Source organism: Akebia trifoliata, chromosome 14 (assembly GCF_017979445.1).
Source record: "Akebia trifoliata isolate Shusen 1 chromosome 14, ASM1797944v1, whole genome shotgun sequence".
Lineage (NCBI taxonomy): Eukaryota > Viridiplantae > Streptophyta > Magnoliopsida > Ranunculales > Lardizabalaceae > Akebia > Akebia trifoliata.
This window is the reverse complement of record NC_141388.1, coordinates 11,412,971-11,435,464: the sequence shown is the minus strand read 5'-3', so window position 1 is coordinate 11,435,464 and position 22,494 is coordinate 11,412,971. Positions and strand designations below refer to the sequence as shown.

General features: G+C 34.3%; 3 protein-coding genes across 3 annotated transcripts; 1 reads left to right on the top strand and 2 right to left on the bottom strand.

The window, feature by feature from the left end:
* Nucleotides 1-953: 953 nt before the first annotated feature.
* Nucleotides 954-3,535, top strand: LOC147386251 (putative LRR receptor-like serine/threonine-protein kinase At3g47570). Its single transcript, XM_086424528.1, has 2 exons — nt 954-990; nt 3,213-3,535. The coding sequence occupies exons 1-2, from the start codon at nt 954-956 to the stop codon at nt 3,533-3,535; spliced, it is 360 nt and encodes a 119-aa protein (XP_086280654.1).
* Nucleotides 3,536-5,095: 1,560 nt separating this feature from the next.
* Nucleotides 5,096-5,841, bottom strand: LOC147386250 (pleckstrin homology domain-containing protein 1-like). The gene has a single exon (XM_086424253.1). It carries the CDS (start codon nt 5,745-5,747, stop codon nt 5,316-5,318), a length of 432 nt encoding a protein of 143 aa, XP_086280379.1. The 5' UTR covers nt 5,748-5,841; the 3' UTR covers nt 5,096-5,315.
* A 4,649-nt stretch (nt 5,842-10,490) lies between these two features.
* On the bottom strand, nt 10,491-17,740 carry LOC147386249 (Quinone reductase family protein). The gene is made up of 4 exons (XM_086423411.1): nt 17,518-17,740; nt 12,727-12,848; nt 12,275-12,634; nt 10,491-10,909 (listed from the first exon to the last, which is right to left on the bottom strand). Exons 2-4 carry the CDS (start codon nt 12,750-12,752, stop codon nt 10,669-10,671), a joined length of 627 nt encoding a protein of 208 aa, XP_086279537.1. The 5' UTR covers nt 12,753-12,848; nt 17,518-17,740; the 3' UTR covers nt 10,491-10,668.
* Nucleotides 17,741-22,494: the final 4,754 nt, after the last annotated feature.

Here is a 22,494-nt window from a genome sequence, read left to right as displayed (position 1 = left end):
ACTTCAGGAAACGAGATGGATAGGATGGCTTTGCTTACCTTCAAGGTTCAGATAACCCTTGATCTTCTTGGAGAACTGACTTCATGGAATGATTCGATCCATTTCTGAGAGTGGCAAGGAATCACATGTAGTCGCAGACATCAAAGGGTCACAGTCTTGAACCTAGATGGGCAGAGACAAGTGGGATCCTTATCTTCCTCCATAGGAAACCTAACCTTCCTAAGGATGATCAACTTTGCAACCAACAACTTCCATGGAGAAATTCCTGAAGAATTTGGTTGTTTGTTTCATCTACATCTCAATGTCAAATTCGCTAAATGGGGAAATTCCAGCTTATCTATCCCATTCTCTGAATCTCAAACTCCTGAATTTCATCTTGAACAACCTCGTGGGGAGAATACCTCTTGATCTTACCTCTCTACCCAAGCTTGAAGTCTTGGGGCATTACAGCCAACAATCTCACAGGAAACAACCCTCCTTCACTCACAAACATTTCCTCGCTTAATCGTCTCTCTCTAGGATGAAATAATTTGGAGGGAAGTAGTCCAGCCGATCTTGGCAAACTTACAAATTTGAAATTCCTTCAAATCTCTCAAAACAAACTTCCAGGTACGATCCTCCCTTCTCTTTACTATCTATCATTAATTTAATTTTTCTATAGCGGACAACCAGCTACATGGAAACCTTCCACCTGACATAGGCATATCCTTTCCTAACCTAGAAATGCTTTATATAAGGGAACAAACCAATTTACGGGGTCCATCCCAGCTTCAATATCAAATGCTTCAGGACTTGTAGAACTTTATTTTACTAATAATGAATTTAGTGGATTGGTGCCTGAAAATTTCGGGAGTCTATCAGGTCTAGATAAACTAAATCTAGGTCTTAATCGTCTTAAAAGAGCCAAAGTCAATGACTTAAGCTTTCTCACTTCTATGACTAATTGCACCAGAATGGAGATATTGGGTATCCATGACAATAATCTCAAAGGTGAGTTGCTCCATAGTATAGCCTCCCTCTCAACCCATCTCCAGATACTAACAATGGGAGGAAACAACATATATGGGACCATCCCTCAAGGGATTGAGAACCTTGTCAACTTAACTGTATTGGGTTTATAAATCAACTTTTTCAGTGGTACCATTCCAGTTAACATAGGGAAGCTTCGAAAGCTGCAATTATTAGCCCTGTTGGACCACGAACTTTCAGGCCAAATTCCAACCTCCTTAGGGAACCTCAGTTTGTTAAACCGACTATATCTAGGAGAAAATTAAATTTTCCGGCATCATACCCTCAAACCTAGGAAACTACCGTAATCCAGCAAATATTGCAACTTTCAAGAAACAAGCTTAATGGTCGCATACCCCGAGAAATAATGAACCTTTCGTCCCTATCAATTTCTCTCAACTTCGAACATAATTCTTTGGAAGGATCCCTACCATTGGAAGTAGATCATTTGATAAATCTTGGGAGATTGGATGTATCGGAGAACGAATTATCAGGTGAAATTCCTCAACAATTGGGTAGCTGCCCAAGCTTGGTACACCTTCATCTGGAAGGAAACTTCTTTTGTGGAACCATTCCTCAGTCTTTGAAATAATTTGTCGGGACAAATACCAAGATATCTAGAGACATTTCCTTTTCTAGAAACACAATCTGTCTTTCAACAATCTTGAGGGCGAAATACCAAAAGAAGGGATATTTAGAAATATGAATGCAATTTCAGTATTTGGTAATAGTAAAGTTCTGTGGGGGTTCTTGTTTTTTTTCTCTCTTGTTGTTAGGGGGCTATCTCAGCCTCCCCTTCTTCTCCTTTTTCATTAATATAATTTATATTTATCAAAAAAAAAGTTCTGTGGGGGCATCTCACAACCGAAGTTGCACATGTGCCAGATTAAAGCCTCCAAGAAGGAAAGATCTGACGCTCTCAAAATAATAATCCCAACAAGTGTAGCTCTATTTCTAATTTAATTGGTGTCTATCTTTGCTCCTTTGTATGGGGAAAGGAAGCCTAGACAACAATATTCTTCAATGTCTTTCTCAAATGATAGACATTTAAAGCTTTCTTATCAAGATCTCCTTAAATCAACTAATGGGTTACCTCCAGATAAATTTGATGGGTAAAGGAAGTTATGATTCAGTATATAAGAGAATATTGGACCATGATAAAACGGTTGTTGCAGTAAAAGTATTCAAAATTCATCAAAGCATTGAGAAGCATCTGGCATTGAAATCCCATCAAGATCATAGCTTCCTGCTCAAGCTCGGATTACAAAGGCAATGATTTTAAAGCCTTTGTTCTTTAGTTCATGCCTAATGGGAATCGTGACGAATAGTTGCATCCAAAAACAGGCGACCAACATAAGTCAAGGCGTTTAAACCTTATCCAGAGACTGATCATAGCACATGATGTTGCTTCTACATTGGACTATCTTCATTATGACTGCCAAACACCAATCATGCATTGTGATCTAAAGCCAAGTAATGCTCTTCTTGATGATGAAATGAGTGCTCACGTGGATGATTTCAGGTTAGTAAGAATCCTTTCTGGAACTACCAGTAATTCCTCTCAAAGTCTAACCAGCTTGGTTTGATTAAAGGGAACTGTTGGATATGTTGCTTCAGTTGGGTATTTTTCCCTTTTCATTATGTTATTTTTTATTTTCTTTTTGACTAATTGTTGAAAAATATTACATAGCTTGGATAACAACATGAAGATTGAATGGAGACAACAACAAAATGTACATAATTTTGATCTAGGAAACCATAATTTGAATATATTCTAAGCGCACCAGTACCAATGATGTTTTTCCTAAAATTGGGATTTTTGAAGATGTTTAGTTTAGATGGGATATTGTAAGCAGGGAGAGACTTGAAGCTGTATCTTCTCTGTCGAGGACTCCTTGTCCTCTTATCAATAAATTATTTGCTTATAAAAAAAAAAAAGTCATGAAACCTTGGCTGGCTGTATATATCAGTCATTAGAAAGTTTTTCCAGAAACCATATAAACCTTTTTCTCTATGTTTTGAGAACTGCATATATCAGGTGCCTAAAAATGTTAATGGACATTCTCCTCTCTTCCGAATGCTTCTAAACTTCATGCACTCACATTACCTTTTATTTCAAACGAACTATTTAAGTCAACCGCCGGTAAAATCTAATCCTCTCCTTTCTTGATTTATCTAAATAGTTAGTTGGTTCTTTGCCATAGCAATCACGATCGGAAATGTATCACTTGTAGAGTATGGTATCAGCGGCAAAGTGTCTGCACATGGAGATGTATACAGCTATGGAATCGTTTTATTGAAAATGTTTATAGGAAGGAAACCCCTGGATGATTTGGTCAAGGATGGCTTAAGCCTTAATGAATTTGCTAAGATGGCTATGCCCAATAAAGTGATGGAGATTGTTGATCCACTATTGCTAGAGGAAGAAGAGGTAAAGTATGCGGTTAAGCTAGAGGAGTGTTTGGTTTCTCTCATTGGAGTCAGGATCTCATGTCATGCAATCAAGGACTTGTTACTTGATTGCTAACCTATACTGTACACATAGGTTTTGTTGGTATCAGAGTTAAAGATAGGGATTTGGCATATTGTGTAGGCAGAGAAACTGAAAGGCATCAAAGTATTCAGGTATTGTCCCACAATTTGTTTAATATTTTCATGTAAAAACTCAAACAAACCATAGACAACAAAATTCTCCAAAATTTTCAAAATTCATAAAATTCTATGAATAAAGGATCAACCAATTAATCAGCGAATCGATCAATTAGTCCAAATTCATAGACTAATTGCTGAATATGATAAAAAAATTATCCTTTATCATCAAATTTACTTCCTTGAAGATTTAAACATGCAAATTCCCAATATTTCCATGAAACTCTGATGAAATTATCCAAATTAACTGAACTGAATCCTTGCTGAATAATTGACGAATCCGAACTTGGTTACTTTGACACGAAACTGTACATCATGGCATAGCCAAATTTCAGCAAATTTAAATTCACAAAATCCCCGAAATGCTAATGTACAAAGTATTTCATGCTTTTCTCCAATATAAGGAGAGAGAAAGACAACAGGAACATAAATCGACGGATCTCAAGAAGGATCAATGTCTAATTTTGATCACATCAGGTAACCTCTCAAAATCCGAACTCATCCGTGTGAGCCATAGAGAGCTAAGAATGGTTTCTCTCATTGGAGTCAGGATCTCATGTCATGCAATCAAGGACTTGTTACTTGATTGCTAACCTATACTGTACACATAGGTTTTGTTGGTATCAGAGTTAAAGATAGGGATTTGGCATATTGTGTAGGCAGAGAAACTGAAAGGCATCAAAGTATTCAGGTATTGTCCCACAATTTGTTTAATATTTTCATGTAAAAACTCAAACAAACCATAGACAACAAAATTCTCCAAAATTTTCAAAATTCATAAAATTCTATGAATAAAGGATCAACCAATTAAATCAGCGAATCGATCAATTAGTCCAAAATTCATAGACTAATTGCTGAATATGATAAAAAAATTATCCTTTATCTTCAAAATTTACTTTCCTTGAAGATTTAAACATGCAAATTCCCAATATTTCCAATGAAACTCTGATGAAATTATCCAAATTAACTGAACTGAATCCTTGCTGAATAATTGACGAATCCGAACTTGGTTACTTTGACACGAAACTGTACATCATGGCATAGCCAAATTTCAGCAAATTTAAATTCACAAAATCCCCAAATGCTAATGTACAAAGTATTTCATGCTTTTCTCCAATATAAGGAGAGAGAAAGACAACAGGGAACATAAATTGACGGATCTACAAGAAGGATCTAATGTCTAATTTTGATCACAAAATCAGGTAACCTCTCAAAATCCGAACTCATCCGTGTGAGCCATAGAGAGCTAAGAACAATTGGAATCCCCAAAAGATGACCTAGGTAAACTATACCACCACAACTGAGATCGCAGAATTATGCCATAAACCCTAAATCAGCCGAAATTGATTAATATTCAAAACCTCATTAATAGATCCATCTAGACATAGAAAACCACAATTGAACCAAAACTTCTCGAAGATCCAAACACAACAAGAGATTAATATCGTAAAAAGTGCAAATTCGAATACGAATCCATCAATAACAGAGTTCTATATAAGATCGCTTGAAATTCTGAGTCCCCTCACAAAGATCAAACACCAAGCGATATAAACAAATATCTACAAATAAGATTCAAATAAAAAGATCGAAAATCCAAAACGAGATCGAGAAGATGAAAAGCACACCTAGTTTACATACATCCGATCAGATACGATTCTTCATCGCTTGCTATCGTAATCGACGACTTCCGAATCGGTTACAGATCTGGAGTGCTGAACTATGGACCGTCCGATCGAATTGATCCATTCTTCCTTCTCTTTGTCGTTATCAGCGATGAAGTACATGGTTTCTTTGCTGGTTGAGAGTTCGAAAGCGAATTGTTTGTTGATGACATCTTCAGCGCCCTTGACAGTGAGGCACGTGCCAACGGGGATGACACCACGGGTCTTGGAGGCACGTGTGACGTAGGAGTCTTTAAACCAGAAGAGCTTGCCTTGCTTGAGGACGAACCAGCGACGACGCCATGTCTTGATGTATTCGCCTTGTTTGGTAAGCCAACCGGTTCTCTCTGGGTTCGTCCAGAACTCCACACCATCGTAGTCTTCGGTCTTCTGTGCCGCACCTGTTGCGGCTCTCCATAGGCTCGCCATGGTTCGCTCACTCTGTCGAGATGAAGTCTCGAACCTCAAAGCTGGAAAAAAAGTCGCGAAAGATGGATGAGCAACAAACGAAGGAAAGTTCTAGTGCCCATCAACGGTTGAGATGGGAATCTGTTACCTTTAGATTGGAATCTAGTATCGATGCTGATCCCTAGAAAATATAATGTGAGTCCTTTTATTTTATTGAAAAAGTCGTGCTCGTTGTAAGCAATTCGGAATATGGCAAAATTCGATTTGTGAAAAATTCGAGTTCTATTCTATTTTAGATTGCAAAAATCCGATCTTAAATTCGGCCAAAATTTTGATAAATGAAAAATATGCATCATATGATTCATACGATACGTGTATTATTTGTTCCATTTCAAAAGTTGAAAATAAAAAATTCCGCCCTATGATTGTGATGTTAATAGCGATGGTGATGATAATGAAATTGGTGATATTAATGGTGATGGTAATAATGATGATGGCGATAATTAATGAAGAAATTGAGGTTATTGTTCCATTGATTTTTAAAAGAAGATCAAAGTCAAGGGACAAATAATTAATTTGAAAAATTAAGGTGTAATTTCAAATAAATGTAGAGGGTTATGTATTTTTTTTTTTTTTGAAGATAAAAGGGACATTTGTTAAGTAAATATGTGGATTTCTCTAAAAATTTGAAGCATGGTGGTTTTAAAATCGACTTTTATTATACGTCACAACTTACAAGTTTACACTTTACAACATACAACTAGTTATAGTAGCATTTTTTTTTTCACATTCTTTTATGAAAATTAGTAAAAATTGTGTTTTATTCTTTTCAAACTTAAAATCTGTGAACTATTTAAAATATCTCAATCATTTGAAGCATAATACTTTCATTGAAAAAACGAAAATTCGTAAAATTTTCAAAAATTAAACGGGAGATTGCTAATAAGGGTTGTGCTACACTGGTATTCTACAACAGTTTCTATGGCAAATTATTCCTCAAGTATGCAACAATTGTATCTCGAGAAAAAATATCTATGGTTCTGTCCACACTACCACATCGGCACAACGCTTGAGTGCAATGTTGTACAGAAGTGAGTCCAGCATTTTATTTTAAAAATGGTAGTTCCTCTTGATTGTGTGGTAATAGTAGTTACTCAATTGATTTCCACTATGTTTGAATTGACATAAGAGAAATTGGGATAGTTTTGAAAATTTAAAATGTCTTAAAAGAGATTTAGGGGCAGACTTGAAATTATAAAATATTTTAAAAAGATTTCTTTTTCATTTCTCTCCAAATCTCTTCACTTTTGGAGAGAAAGAAAACTTCCATTTTTTCTTTTCCTTTCTCTCCATTTATTTTTCTTCTCTACCCCACTCAACAATCCAAACAAGAGAAATGGAGATAACTCATTTATTTTCCCGTCTCTTCTATGCATTTCTCTCAATCCAAACAAAACGTTTTGAAAGTTAACTATTTATGATATTGGGGTTCCTAATTGTCAATGTATTAGGTTGCATAAGCTTAGTTAATTAATCATGACGTACCCGAGGGGGTTTGTTTTTTGGAATATATGTTTGTCAACTTTACACCCAAAACTTTATATTCTATTCCCTTCCCCATAACATGATCAGAATTTGTATCCATTTGCTTGAGTTTCGGATGCATCTTCTTGTAGCTTACGATAGTGTATTTCTCTCTCAAGACAATACCATCCAACATTGACTTGGATTCAGAGTGATTTTCTATTCTTCAAACATGCATTTCTCTTCTCATCTCATATATTGATTGTCCATGCAATCAATCAGGATCAAGTTCATGACAAGAAAGACATTTGCCCTTGACGGTGACAATCAGTGGATGAGCCAAATAGATCTTTTGAACCCACGGACCCCATAAGCTTACCCACTCTTTTGTTCACACAAAAACTTGTTTTGCTTGATAATTGATCTCATTGGTGATTTTAAATCTTTTGATTCAATTAATTATGATTCTAGGCATAAATTGATCAAAATTCGAACACTCATCGTCAAATAGAACTTGGTGGTGGTAGACGAAGAATTTAATAAGTCAATGAATCAGAAGAGCATGCCATGTGGCACATTTTTGGTGATGTAGTCCGTATAGCTGTCTTACAAATTTAAGTTATATGGTAGCGATCGATCAAAATAGTGTATACTATGAGTACTGAGTAGCCCAAAATGGCTTAAGGCCGCCGTCCAATGGTCCACAAGTTAGTTAAAAAACATTGTCCGACTTGAGTTAGATACAAAGATATGGATATACATATAGATGATATGAAAGTATAAACGTGGAATGTTAGCAATGAAAGGACTAGGACTGACAATGGGTTGGGTGTGAGTTGGTGAATGAATTTATGGTAAATTCAAGTCCAAAATATTTTAGGTACAATATTCATGGGTAAATTTATCAGAATTTTTCATTGAGTACATAAGTAGTCCCCAAACCTAAATAATTCGGGTCGGATGAACTGATAATGTGGCACAAGTCCATGAACGAAATCCTTACTTCGATCCAATCGATCCGTTCAACTTAAAATGTAGGGGAAATTACTTAATGATCCTTGACGAAAGGTTTTCTTTCTAATTAGTCCTTGCCTTTTAGGAGTTAGCTAAATAGTTCATTTAGTAAGACTTTCTTTTCTTAATGGTCCATCAACCTCATCTTAGGGTATAATATTTTTGAAATACCAAAACTACCCATTTTTCATCTTCTTCATATACTTAGATTTTTCAATGGTGATTCCAATCATTTCCGACGATTTTTCATAGTGAATGATGAATGAAAATGATATACTGATCATTTTGAACTTTTAGATATATTTTTTTTATTTTAACGATAACAAAAAATGAAGCTAGGGTTTTTCAATTGGTATGCTTCGCTTTTGGATGAAAATTGATTAATGATGGTTCTTTTGGTTTGAAATCATCTACATAACTCGTTATGTCAAGTTTTAAGTCGATCTTTCCATGTATTTAGTTGGAAAAACTTTAAAACACAAAAATGGTTAGGTGTTACAGTGTCGAGTTCGACAATTTTTATTTTTGAGTTCAATATTTTTATTGTCGAGTTCGACATTTTTTTTTTAAATTGTCTAGCTCACCACTTTTTATTGTTGAGTTCGATAATTTTTAAAAAAATGTCGAACAAGACAATAAAAATATTGAATTCAAAAATAAAAATTGTCAAACTCGACATTGTAACACCCAACCATTTTTGTTTTTTTAGAGTTTTTTCCAACTAAAATACATGGAAAGATCGACTTAAAACCTGACATAACGACTTGTGTAGATGATTTCAAATCAAAAGAAATATCGTTGATCCATTTTCATCCAAAAAGAGAGGTAAAACAATTGAAAAATCCTAGTTTTTTATATACATCTTCAAAATGCTTGTAAAGGAGTTATTCTTCATTCTCAAATCCTTTTCATCAAAATAGAACTTCCAAAACTTGACCGAGATGCTAAAAATCCAATTTTTTGGACAAAAATGGTGAGTTTGAATGATTAGGGCAGTTTCGACATTTTAATCGTGAAAAATGTCTAGAATGGAGTTCGGGGACTCATTAGAAAAGAGAGATTTACTAAATGGAATATTTAGTAGTTAACCTCTAGAAGCCAAGAACTAATTAGAAAGAAAACCTTCCATAAAGATCATTTAGGAATTTTCCCTAAAATGTATTAGGGGGTACAACTTGACATCTGGCCGGATATGGACTGGCGTATGGGGGCATAGGTTGAGATTTTTATGCTTGAGAAATTCATTTTGTGTTTGGTCTAGGATATTAGTTAACCTGCCCCACCAAGTCAATTACAATTGAACTTTTCTTCTCTTATAGTTTTTCGAGAAACCCAGTTGAAGGTCCTAAGAGATGAGAAAATGTAGTGAATAGATCACTTTGATAATCCACCCAGAAAATTATTCGCAAGCTACTTTCAAAGCATGCATAATAATAGTCAAACGTATATTTGATATTGTCCCAATTGCTATGATCATGTAATGATGTCTATGATATCTTAGTAATTGCTAATTGCTATGATAGATTGTTAGTACAACGAGACATACAAATCTTCATAAGATATCCTAAAAATATAAAAATAATCAATCGAGCGCTCAAATCAAAAGTTGCACATTATTTAAGTTCAAGTTTGGCACAACATCAATAATGTAGAGAGATTCACTATGATGGTGTCGTAGATATTCGTGAGATATCCCAAAATTGCATATAATAATAACCAAATAGAAACTTGAATAAAAAGTTATGCCCTATTTAAGTTAAGGTTTGGCATGACATCATCATTCGGGAAGAAACATAACTTATAATTGGAGAAGGTGAAAAGTTAGAGGAGAAAATGGTGCCAAATTTTTTTGATTTTTTGATGAAGAGCTGAAATGCTCATTTATGCTTTTGAAGGGGGGAAAAATACTAAAAAGCCATCAATTTTGAGTAAGTACCCTTGACTGTTGGACCCATGACCTCAAAGTTGCTTCAATATAAATTCAAGACTTCCCCAAAAAAAATAATTCAAGACTACATGTTTGAAAATTTTGAAGTACTCTTTTAAACTAAGAGAGATTTACCTGGCAGACCTGTCTGATACAATTTTATTACAAAAACTCCCTAACTTTATAAGGGTTACTTTGCTTCAGCCCATTTATAAAGACAAATCTCAACTCATCAAAGGACTATGATCCGTTTTTGGGCAGAGAAAATACCATTTTTTAGATTTATGGATGCTATCTAGTAAGAAATTTCAAAAAAGAGCTATATATATGCATCCAATCATTGCAATATTCATCTTGACGTGAAAGTATCCACTTGTCAAAATATTTACATATCGCGATAGAACAAACATCTATTTTTTTAGGAACTAATATTTACGTTGCAGTCACATTATATATATTCATGGTGAATAGATAATGTTATGTTAGAGGAGGCTGAACTTTGAGTTTCTTAGCTATTTCAGCTACGTACTTGCCCTGATAGAATGCTTGTTGAAGCTCTAATTCCGAGGGAAGACGGGATCCATCTCCTGCATAAGTTCCAGCACCATATGAAGAGCCACCCTTCACCTCATTCATCTCAAACATTCCACTCCCAAAGGTGTAACCAAGGGGGACAAACATCATTCCATGATGTGCTAACTGCGTTATCGCGGTTAGTCTGCAACAACAAGAGATGATGAGAGATCAAGACAAGGACCAAAGAAATAAAGGTCTCATATGAGCAGCAGTCCTAAAACATAATTAAATAAGAGAACTGCTATTGGCACCCAAACTTTTACCTTTTACATCCCAAATGAAAATAAAGAAAATAAGTAAATGATTAAGAATAAGTAAAAGTTGGGGTGCCAATAGAAACTCTCTCAATTTTTGCTATATTTTTGGATTTAAGATTTTACATGAGTCCAATCATAATTATAAATAACTACTGAAATTGTTTGAATGAGAGTTATAACGTTGAAATAATAATTTGACCCAAACTTTTGTAAAGTTTGAATGGTGTGTTTTAATCTTTAATTGGGGTGTGATAACTAATTTAAAAAGTTAGAGTGTAATGAGTAAAATTTGAGGTGCCAAATAGTAACTCTCTTAAATAATCTTATATCCAAACTAAAGAATGTTGCCTAATTCAAGCCTCTAGCAACACATCCTCAAAGAATGAAAGGAAAGTAAAACCACGGATTATACAAATGTAGACACACGCTCACATGCGTGCGCGCACACACACACATGCGTGCGCACACACACACACACATATGTTGTGACTTGTAGAGCTTGATGGTATTGGTCAATAAGGAGGTATTGTAAATCAAGTCACACGTCTCGCCAGTCAAGTTCGACACTGAGCTCGTACGGGGACTAGTGGCTCCCTTACTCAGAAGGTGAAGGTCCAGCCGAGTCCCAAAATAAAATTTTCTAATATATTTTTATAATTTCACTAATATTACGTAATCTCTATGATGAGAAGATCATCTCTTCACAAAGAATCAGCCCAATATAAACCTTCTAACCCCATCAAAAGTGATTTAGAATGTGAATCACCAATTTTTTATTAAAAATTTATAAACCACTTTTGATGGACTTAGAAGTTTTAGATTGCGCTGATTTTTTGTGAGGACGATCTTCTCATCAAAGAGACCATCCTCTCAAAACATGAGCTCAATCAAAAAATTTCTAAACCATATTTTGAAAAATGATCGTTTAATTTCACTCCAACTTGATATATCATTTGGAGCTATTCACGAGAGAATGATACAGGTTGGAGTGAAATATCATTTGCCAAATGGGTTCAAGGGGAAGGAATATTCCATCCCTGATTTCAAAAATATGTAATCATACAACTTAAAAAATGCATTAAAAAAAAAAAATCATTTTTCATGCGTAATCATACAACCCTTGAAATTCATTTCACCTTCACCTATATATTTATTGAAACATATAATGAATAAACCACACGATTTTTGAGGTTGGATCGGGATCGGGATGAACGATCAATCAAAGAAGAAGAAGAGAAAAGAGGACTCACGCGGTGTTCTCTTGGCCGCCTCCATGGAAACCGGTGCTCCAAAATATGCCAGCGGGCTTTCCCGCAAGAGCCTGAGATGCCCAAAGCTCAGTGGTGGCGTTGAAGAAAGCCAAAAATTGGGATGCCATCATCCCAAATCGAGAAGGAAATCCAAACAAAAAACCATCAGCCTCCACCAATTGTTCCGGCTTTATCACCGCTACATCCTCTTCTTTAGAAGGCGCTTTCATCTTTTCCAATACCTTATCATTGAGGGTCTCAGGTACCTGCCAAAGGGTTGCTTCCACTCCTTCAACAGTATTGGCTCCTCGCTCCTCTTCTCGTGCCATTATCCCAACATGTCCATGCAACGAATAATAGCTGCAATGCAACCAACGATATTGAAATGCCCATAAAAGAGTAAATCAAATAAGATCTTATGCTGGATGTACAAGTTATTATTAGTTGCTTACATTATGTAGAGCTTGGTTGTGGCCATTCCTTAACTTCAGTTGAAAAGAGGCACCAAAACTTTGTGTTGATTGCTGATGCGTGAATCCAAGTTCATACCAATCTATTTGATTTCATTTTCTTTCTGTAGGAAATATGAAGAAACAATTAAAGATTCCCTCAAAACAAAAAAAAAATAATTTATTTTTTATTTTTTAAGTATTAAAGACTTTTTGTGGCCCTACGTTTAGATATTTTAGATAAGGCTAAATAATAACCAATACGTGTTGCACTTGCACAACAAATAGTTTAGACATTTTAGATAACTTTGAGATGACTTGGTCCTACAACTCAATGGAGCTAACTTGCTGAGTGAACTCAACAATTCATCGAGCAAATTGTGAACTCAATCTCGCCGGCTTGCAAATGTATTGAATCAGGTTAGAAACTGGATCGAGTTTTCAATGTGCCGGGTTTTGGCCTGGCTTAGCCTTGACCTTTGTTAGCAATCTCCTGTTTAATTCTTGAAAAATTCACGAATTTTTCATTTTTTTTTAATGAAAGTATTATTCTCCAGATTATTGAACTATTCTGGATAATCCATGGATTTTAAGTTTGAAAAGAATAAAACACGTTTTTTACGAATCTGTATAAAACTCAGTGGAAAAAAATACTACTATAACTTGTTGTATGTTGCAAAGTGTAAACTTGTAAGTTGTGATGTGTAACACAAGTCGACTTTGAAACGGCTATGTTTCAAAATTTTGGAGGAAACCATTTTTTTACGTGATAAATGTACCTTTTATCTTTAAAAAAATAATGACACAGCCCTCCACATTTATTTGAGATTACACCTTAATTTTTCAAATTGATGATTTGTCCCGTGACTTTGGTCTTTTTTTAAAAATCAATGGAATAATAACCTCAATGCCCTCATTATCACCAAAATCATTATCACCATCACCTTCACCGTTAACATCACCATCACTATCATATAGCCGAATTTTTGAAATGAAACGTATAATACATGTATGAAGCACATGCCGCCTATTTTCCATTTATTGAATTTTTGGCCAAATCTTAGACTAGATTTTTGCAATCCAAAATTGAATAGAACTTGAATTTTCATAAATCGAATTTAATTTTGCCGTATTCCGAATTGCTAACAAGGGCCTTGACTGGGATTTTGGGCCAGCATGATAATTTATAAATTAATAGGCGCTTTATAATATAAATGTATTTATATATAAATTTTTTGGGCCAGCTTGTAAATAAGACCAAGAAGGTGCAGGCCAGAACAAGCTTGAACCAAGACATTTGTTGTTTGGCCCAACCATTAGACGTGCATGTTTACTGGATTAGGATCAGCACATAGTAAAGATCCAACCCAAACCAGTGACAACCTTAATTTTAAAGTTCAAGAAATGACACATACATAGTTCAAATTAAATTGTTGAAAGCAGATGAGTAATTAACTCTTTCAATGACACAGCACTTACACTTTGGAAAGAGTGGAATGGTGGAATAAAATTAGTTTAGACAAACACATATCTTTGGGATAAAGCAATAAGGATAATGGATGATTTGAATGTTTATTAGTAATTAATAGAATTTAAATTAATTTTTTTGCCTCTTTAACATTTTTCCTCCCAAGATCATGATGAATGAAAAATTGAACTCTAAATATCTTGTGAGGTTGGTCTTTTATGGTTTTATTCTTTCATCGGAAGGACATTTTTTATGGTGAAGAGAACATCCTACAAATAAAATTAGTCATTAATTCATCTCCATGTTGGTGTAGGCCCATACCAATCAACATACATACGAGGACATGCACTAATTCAATGCGTGCAATTAGGGCTGGCACTGGGTCGGATAATATCCTCTTACCCAACTCATCCTACCTGAGTTATATGGGTATGGGTACAAATTTTTTATCTAATTAAGAATTCGGATAAACTTATCCGTAGTTATTTTATTTGAATATGTTTAGGGCCGGATATGGATTTGCGTCCTATCAAACCTAAATATCCGTTTATCGAAGTTTAATAAGATAAATTCACAATAAAATATATGTATAATTCAAAATTAAGGTTTTTTCCATCATCTTCACAATGAGGTATATATGCCCAACTTAAATTTCCGCTTGAAATTTGGGTACAAGTTGGATACAGATATCCTTTTTAAAAAAATGGATAAATAATTGGATATGGATATACCTAGTATAAGTGGGTAAAAAATCGGATATGGATAGTTAGATATAGAGTTGGACAAGGATATGGAAATAACTTCATCAGATCCACAGTTGACCCATTTCCAGCCCTATGTGCAATGTATGCATACTAAGCCGTATGCTATGCTTAAATTTGAGACCAAATATTGTCAATCTCGGAAGGTAACAGGTGCGATGGTTTAAAGTAATGACCAGTTTATAAATGTTAAGCTTAGTCTATTGGGATTTGAAAAATTTTAATGTAAAAAAATTTAATTTTTCATTGATTTAAATATTTGTAATCTATATAAAATAGAGTTAGTCTAGCCTCAATAATTTAGTAAGATTTCAAATCTCACTAAAGGTGTGAGCTCACATATTGGCATCCAAAAACAGGATCTGCCGCCACGGTCTTGTAAAGAAAGAAATTCTAAGAACTTAGAAAAAAGAATTTCTAAAAACCATTATTTTTCACTGTTGAATTTTAATTTTAAGTTTTGGGAGTATGGAAGCTATTCATATTCAACACCTTGAATCAAGCTTAAAAACTTTTTTTTTTTTTGAATATGAGTTTTTTCATGAAATGTGGAAGACTGTTTTGTTTGATTGCCAATGTGGTAATCCATGTGGACCCAACGACCCTAAGTAAGATTTCAAATCTTACTAAGTTAGAAAGGAAAGTATTTTTCTACAAAAATATAAAATTTATGACAGAGTTTGTATTAATCACCTTGTAATAAAAACAAAAACACTTTCCTTAATTACTAACCTAGAACTTTCCTTACTAACCTAGTGAGATTTTAACTCTTTCGAAGGGTCCTTGAGCTCAAATGAATTACAACATGGGCAATTCAACACCACGGGCCTTTGGATTTCATGGAAAAACTGAAATATTTTTTATTTTTTGGGTTTCATTTAAGGTTTTAAAAATGGACGGCTACCAAACTTCCTCGGAACTTCAAAATTTAAAATTAAAATTCAACTGTGAAAATAACATCTTTTAGAATTATCTTTTCAAAGCAAATATAATTTTGTCCTCTACAATCCTATGGCATCGAATCATGTTTTTGAATACCATAAGATCAGTTCAACCAACCTTAGTAAGATTTGAAATCTTACTTAGTTAGTTACTAAGACTAGTCAGACTCCAATAAAAAGAAAAAAATTGTAACTATTTATATATTAATTAAGAGTCATGATATTACCAATATTTACCATATGATTATAATATGAAGGGTAAATTACACTTTGACCCACTTTCGTTTGGCATAATTCCATATGACCCCCTAACATTTTGAAAATTACATTTACCTACCCTCTTATAGTCGGTGTTAAAGCTAGGATATTATTTTTCTATTTTCTCACTCATTTTATCTTGTTTTATAAAGAAAAAAAACTTTAATTTAAAAATTATATAAAAAAAATTCCTTTCTAAGAGTTCATGCTCTTATGTTGAGCCCATTTTTCTCTCTAGCATATTTTTGTTTATAAAAAGGGTACTATAGTATTTTTATAATTGTTAGGTGGATGACAAATAGACGGAAAGGGTAAGTGAGCCTTGGGCGGGCTAACCTAAACAAAACCCGATTGATAGGTGAGCTTGGGCCAATTATATGGAAAATGAGTTGAACCTGGGTTAGAAAATCTTAACCCGATGCTATATATTTACATATAAATATTTTTATTTATTTAAAAAATAATAATTTTCCCTTCCTAAATATGTAAAATTGAGGAAAAAACAAATTTTTTATCGATTTTTCTTTCTATATTTTAATTTATTGCTATATATGTTTAATTATAATATTTTTCATATTTTTGAAGATGTCATTTTTACATAAATTTTGAAGAGAGAAAAGTGAGTTCAACCTGCCCAAAATTGCCTAACTTGAAAATGAAATTAGGTTTGCTTAATGAGCTCAACTCGCCCAACTTGCCCATAATTGTCAAACTTGAACTAACTCGAGCTCAACCTAATTTTAGAAGTTCAATCTCGAATTGAACTAGGGTTAATGAACTCTAATCCGATGATCGGATTGAGGGTTCTACAACTTGGATTGAACCTCTAACCCGCCCATGTTGCAGCCCTAAGTGAGCCTATTAGATAATTAGATGGGAGGTAATTAAATTCACACCATATAAAATGAGATTTTGTGACTTAAAGTATGGAGTGATTTAAAATTTTTAATTTATAACAAAATCAGATTATGAAGGTGTGATATTATCATTCACAGCCCTTACTTAGATTTAATATATTATATAAAATAAATTTAAGTGACCGGACTCAAGATTAATTGGACGAGTCAACTTGATATCCAATGAGGGAGATGGAAGACGAGATCCTTGATTTTAAAACCATGTTATGTGATCAACATGAAGAAACAAATATTTCCTTAACACAAGACAACAAGAATAAATGAAAAAGAAGAAAATTCAAAGAAATATATATATACATATATATATTTTTTTAAGGTGAGAAATATATAATTAATACCACATTTACAGGAATCATCATAAGAACTTTTGAATCACCAAAGAAATTATATAAAATTCATATTTATAATTTTCTATTTTAATATAAACTTATGATTAGAAACTGACTAACCTCTTTGCACGCAGCTGCTTGTGTCCTCCTCAATCAAACAGTGCGGAGAAGAACAGAGTCGTTTAGATCCACGTAGAAGTTATTCGTACTACATCTCTGTCTCTGTGATCTCATCCAGTTGTGACACGTGTCTAAACAATTAAGACCGTTGGATTTCGTCTTGCCTATTCCAATTTCCGCTAAGATTATCCTTAAAAATGGACGCCCTAATTGTTTATCATTAGTCTTTCTGAATTCTGGCGTAAATAACAATACTAACGTTAATGGTGAGAGTGGCGTTGACGGTAGGATAACGGCAGAGTAGTGGGTTTCCGTTATGATCTAGGGGCTTAGAACTCTAATAACGAAAGACGACAAAATTCGTACCTACCCTCCTTTCCTTTGAAAGCGACGATCTAACTTTTATTATTGATGATGATGTCGATGGTTTACCGTCTAACATCCTTAGCCACACCTATCCAAGGCGTTTGGAAATGAGATTAACCTTGACCAGTACAACTATAACCCTACTGTAGATTTTAACATCAGCACCAAAAATATGAGGACTCATTTTAGCTTCGAACAGCCAAAAACAGTTTTTCAAGTCTAAAACATATTTGGTGGGTTAGTGGGTAGTATACTTCCAAATTCTTTAAAAAAGATTGGTGACTCAATCTTATTTTATTGGACATGAGAACTATTCCCAGATATCTTATCAAATGGTCCCCTTATCAAATTCGGAAAAAACTTTGAAGTCCTCATCCCGCTTCAAAATTTCGGTAGAACCTTTTCCTTGGGATTACACATATAAAATAAATATAAGAAGCCAGTGTTGTGTTAAGCAGCGTGATGGCTTCAAAGTTGGACTCTATCAAATCCCAACTCCTACTTAATTATAACTTGATTAGTTACACACAAAGGTAGAGCCATGATTTTTGGTTAATGTCGTCGTTATAAACGATGGTTGACCAATAATCTTCATAAGAGTGACAAAAACTTCCCACTAAATCATAGATGTTAAGATTTGTAAAAAAAAATTGGCTTAGGCTTAATATTTAAAATTTTTATTTTCCTTAACATTAGAACCTCAAAAGTAAGAAAAGGTTTTTAGGGAGTTGAAGATGATGAATTTTGGCAAGAAATTCAAAAACATTATTTTTTATATTTCTCAAAATTTTCCTGACTTTTTTTACGAAACTTTTTTGAATTTATCTAAATTAACTGAATTGAATTTCCTTTGAATGATTATCAAATTTGAACTTTGTTACTTTGTTTCTTAATACTGAATAGCGATTGAAGTTGAGGACCTTGAGTCATTTTTCATTAGTATGGGAAGATGAGGCCAATGGATGCGTGTTGTCAGATTGAAAAATACATGGGGCATCTCTAATATCGATCAAAACTAATAGAGGAATTTGATAATTGATCTCCTTAGTTTGATCTATTTGTTTGTATTATTCAAATGTTTATTAGCTGTAATTATCAAGCTTAGGAATTAGTCTTTAATGACTCTAATTTATAGGATTTTATGGTACTCTACTACTGTATTTATATGCCAATTTTGATCAATAAAAGCAAGTCGAACAAATTTTATTCCTACCTCTGTTAGGTAGCTTCGGAAATAGATTCAAATACAAGGACTAATAAGAAGAAAATATGAATCATCCTATCAGTAGTATTGGTGTTACTCCTCTTATGTTTGATTATTTGCTGTATTATTTTGAAAAAGAAGCATAATAGAACAGCTGATAACATAATACACAACCAAGAAAGAGATCGTAGAGATGTAAGTTGTGAGGAAGATCTAGAGCTACCATTATTTGATTGGGTGACCATTGCAAGTGCTACTAACAATTTTTCGTTCTCAAATAAAATTGGAGAGGATGGTTTCGGTCATGTTTACAAGGGTGTGCTAGCAACAGGACAGGAAATTGCCATTAAGAGGCTCTCGAAGAATTCTAGCCAAGGTGTCGAATAGTTCAAGAGCAAGGTTATTTTGATTGCCAAAATTCAGCATTGCAATCTTGTTAGGCTTTTGGGTTGTTGCATTCAAGGAGAAGAATGACTGTTAATCTAGGAATACTTGCCCAACAAATAGCTAAAACTAAGGAGATCAATTATCAAATTCCTCTATTATCACTACTCAATTCACCATTTGCAGTGAACGCACATCAACAGTTGCCCAGGGAAATTCCATTAGCATTACCCTTGGTTGACACCCAACCGGTACCAACTTCACCTAAACCTATCATTCACATCACCTCCTAGTAACCAACACCAAGAAATAATCTACCTGAAACACATCCACAAACCACTCACTAAATGGCCACTAGAGCCAAGAACAACATTCACAAAGCCCTCAAGAAGATGAACTTTCACATTCAACTATCCAAGTCCAATGACCTTGAACCAACCATAGTGATTCAAGCTCTCAAAGATCATAAATGGCGTCGGGCTATGTTTGAAGAGTACGATGCTTTGTTTAAGAATGGAACAAGGGGGTTAGTTCCACCTGATACAAGTCACAATCTCGTTGGATGTAAGTGAATGTTTAGAACTAAATGCAAATCTGATGGTTCTGTTGACAGGTTCAAGGTTTGTATGGTTGCAAAGGGCTTTCACCAACGTCCTGAAATAGATTATCATGACACATTTAGTCATGTCATTAAACCAACCACAATTCATGTTGTGCTCGGTATAGCTATGAGTCGAGGTTGGTCATTAAGGCAACTTGACGTAAACAATGCTTTCCTTCAAGGTAGCCTTTCAAAGAATGTCTATATGTCCAGCCACAAGGATTTATTGATAAAGACAATCCTTCACATGTATGCATACTCAGAAAAGTAATCTATGACTTGAAATAAACTCCTCAGGCTTGGTATCAGGAACTTCGTACTTTTCTTCTTTCTTTTAGCTTTAAGAATTCACATGCTGATACTTCTTTATTTGTCTTTAATGCTGATTGTCATACTCTATATCTCATTGTATATGTTGATGATATTATTCTCGCGGGAAACAATACTACCATAGTGAATCAATTTGTGTATGTTCTTGATCAACGATTTTCAGTCAAAGATCTTGGGATGTTAACTTATTTTTTGGGTATAGAAATTGTTTCAAACAAAAACGGTGTCTTACTCTCTCAACAACGTTATATTATGGATCTTTTAACAGAAACAAAGATGCACAAAGCCAAATCTGTTCTCACACCAATGCCAACCAGTCCTTCTCTCATGTTAAACTCAAATTCCTCTCTATCTGATCCATTTGGCAGCCTTCAATATTTGCTAATTATAAGGCCAGACATTGCCTTTGTTGTTAATAAGCTGTCACAATATATGCATTGTCCCACAACTGAGCATTGGTCCTTTGTCAAAAGACTATTACGTTATCTAGTTGGTACCATTGATGATGGTTTACAAATTTATCATGACTCATTTATCAATTTGCATGCTTTTTCTAATGCTGATTGGGCAGGGGACAAAGACACATTTACATCCATAAGTGCTTATGTTGTGTACCTCAATAGAAATCCTATGTCTTGGAGTTCTAAAAAGCAAGGGACTATTGCTAGATCCTCCACTGAGGCAGAGTATCACTCTGTTGCTAATACTGTAGTTGAGCTAAATTGAATCTGTTATCTTTAATCTGATATTGGTTTTAAGCTTCCCTACTGTCCCGTAATTTACTGTGATAACATTAGAGCCAACTAACTATGCTCTAATCTAGTTTTCCATTTAAGAATGAAGCATGTTGCAATTGATTTTCATTTCATTCGGGATCAAGTTCACAATGGTGTTTTCGTGTTGCTCATGTGTCATCTGAAGGTCAAATTGTTGATGTCCTCACAAAACTTCTTCCTCGACAACATTTTCTTCAACTCAAGTTCAAGATTGGACTTCTTTCCCGAGCTCCATCTTAAGGGGGCATAATAGAGGAATTTAATAATTGATCTCCTTAGTTTTAACTATTTGCTTATATTATTCAAATGTTTATTAGGTGCAAATATCAAGTTTAGGAATTAGTCTTTAATAAACTCTGACTTATAGGATCTGTAACAAACTTTCTATTGCTCTACTATTGTATTTATATGCCAATTCTGATCAATAAAAGCAAGTTGAACAAAGTTCATTCCAACCTCTGTTAAAAACATGGGGGGCTAAGTCACCAACCTTTTTATTTATTTTTTATTTTTTTAAAGTTATTTGGGATCCCTATGAGAGATGAAAATGTAGGGCTATCACTAATATTGACCTAAACGTGTGGGCTAAATTACATGTTTTAGGTAATTTACCAAAACGTACACCGAAAATTGAAAAATTATAAAAATAGTGCACTATGCATCTTAATTTCGAAAATGATAATTTATCATTTTGAAAATAAGTTATTTTACCAAAAGGCCCTTTAAGCAATTCGAGTAGTTGACTTTCATCTAGTCGATCACTCATCAACTTGATAGTTCGAATGATTTGATAAAAGTTAAGGACTTCTCAAGTTAAGTGACTTAACGGTACTTAGAGTCCAACCTTAAATTTCCTCTATTACATGTGGTTGCTAATGGGAGATCCTTGGAGAATGGGGGCTCCTTGAAAGAAGTGCCAGCGTCTTCAAGGATGTTATAGGCACCGTTGATCTCTTGCATAGAAGGGCAATTGGGGACGTGAGATTTTCTCTTTGCAATGAAATCCCAAGACTCTCAAAAGCCCTGAAATAAAAAAGGGAGGAACAAAACAAAAGGCTTCAAGACAAGAGGAAAAAACCTCCTAAACCTATGGAATGGAAAGGAAAAGGGAAGACAACAGTGGAGATGGAAAGGAGGAAGAAAAAAATGGAAGGAATAAGGGTACTCCCCGTAAGAAAATGGCAATAGGGATGCGGGGAACTTGTGTGAAAAGGCACAGAGAGAATGAGATATTGAAAAAGGAAATCGAAAAGGTAAAATAGAAATGAGGAAGAAATGGGATACTTATGGACAAACAATGTCTCAAGATCCATATT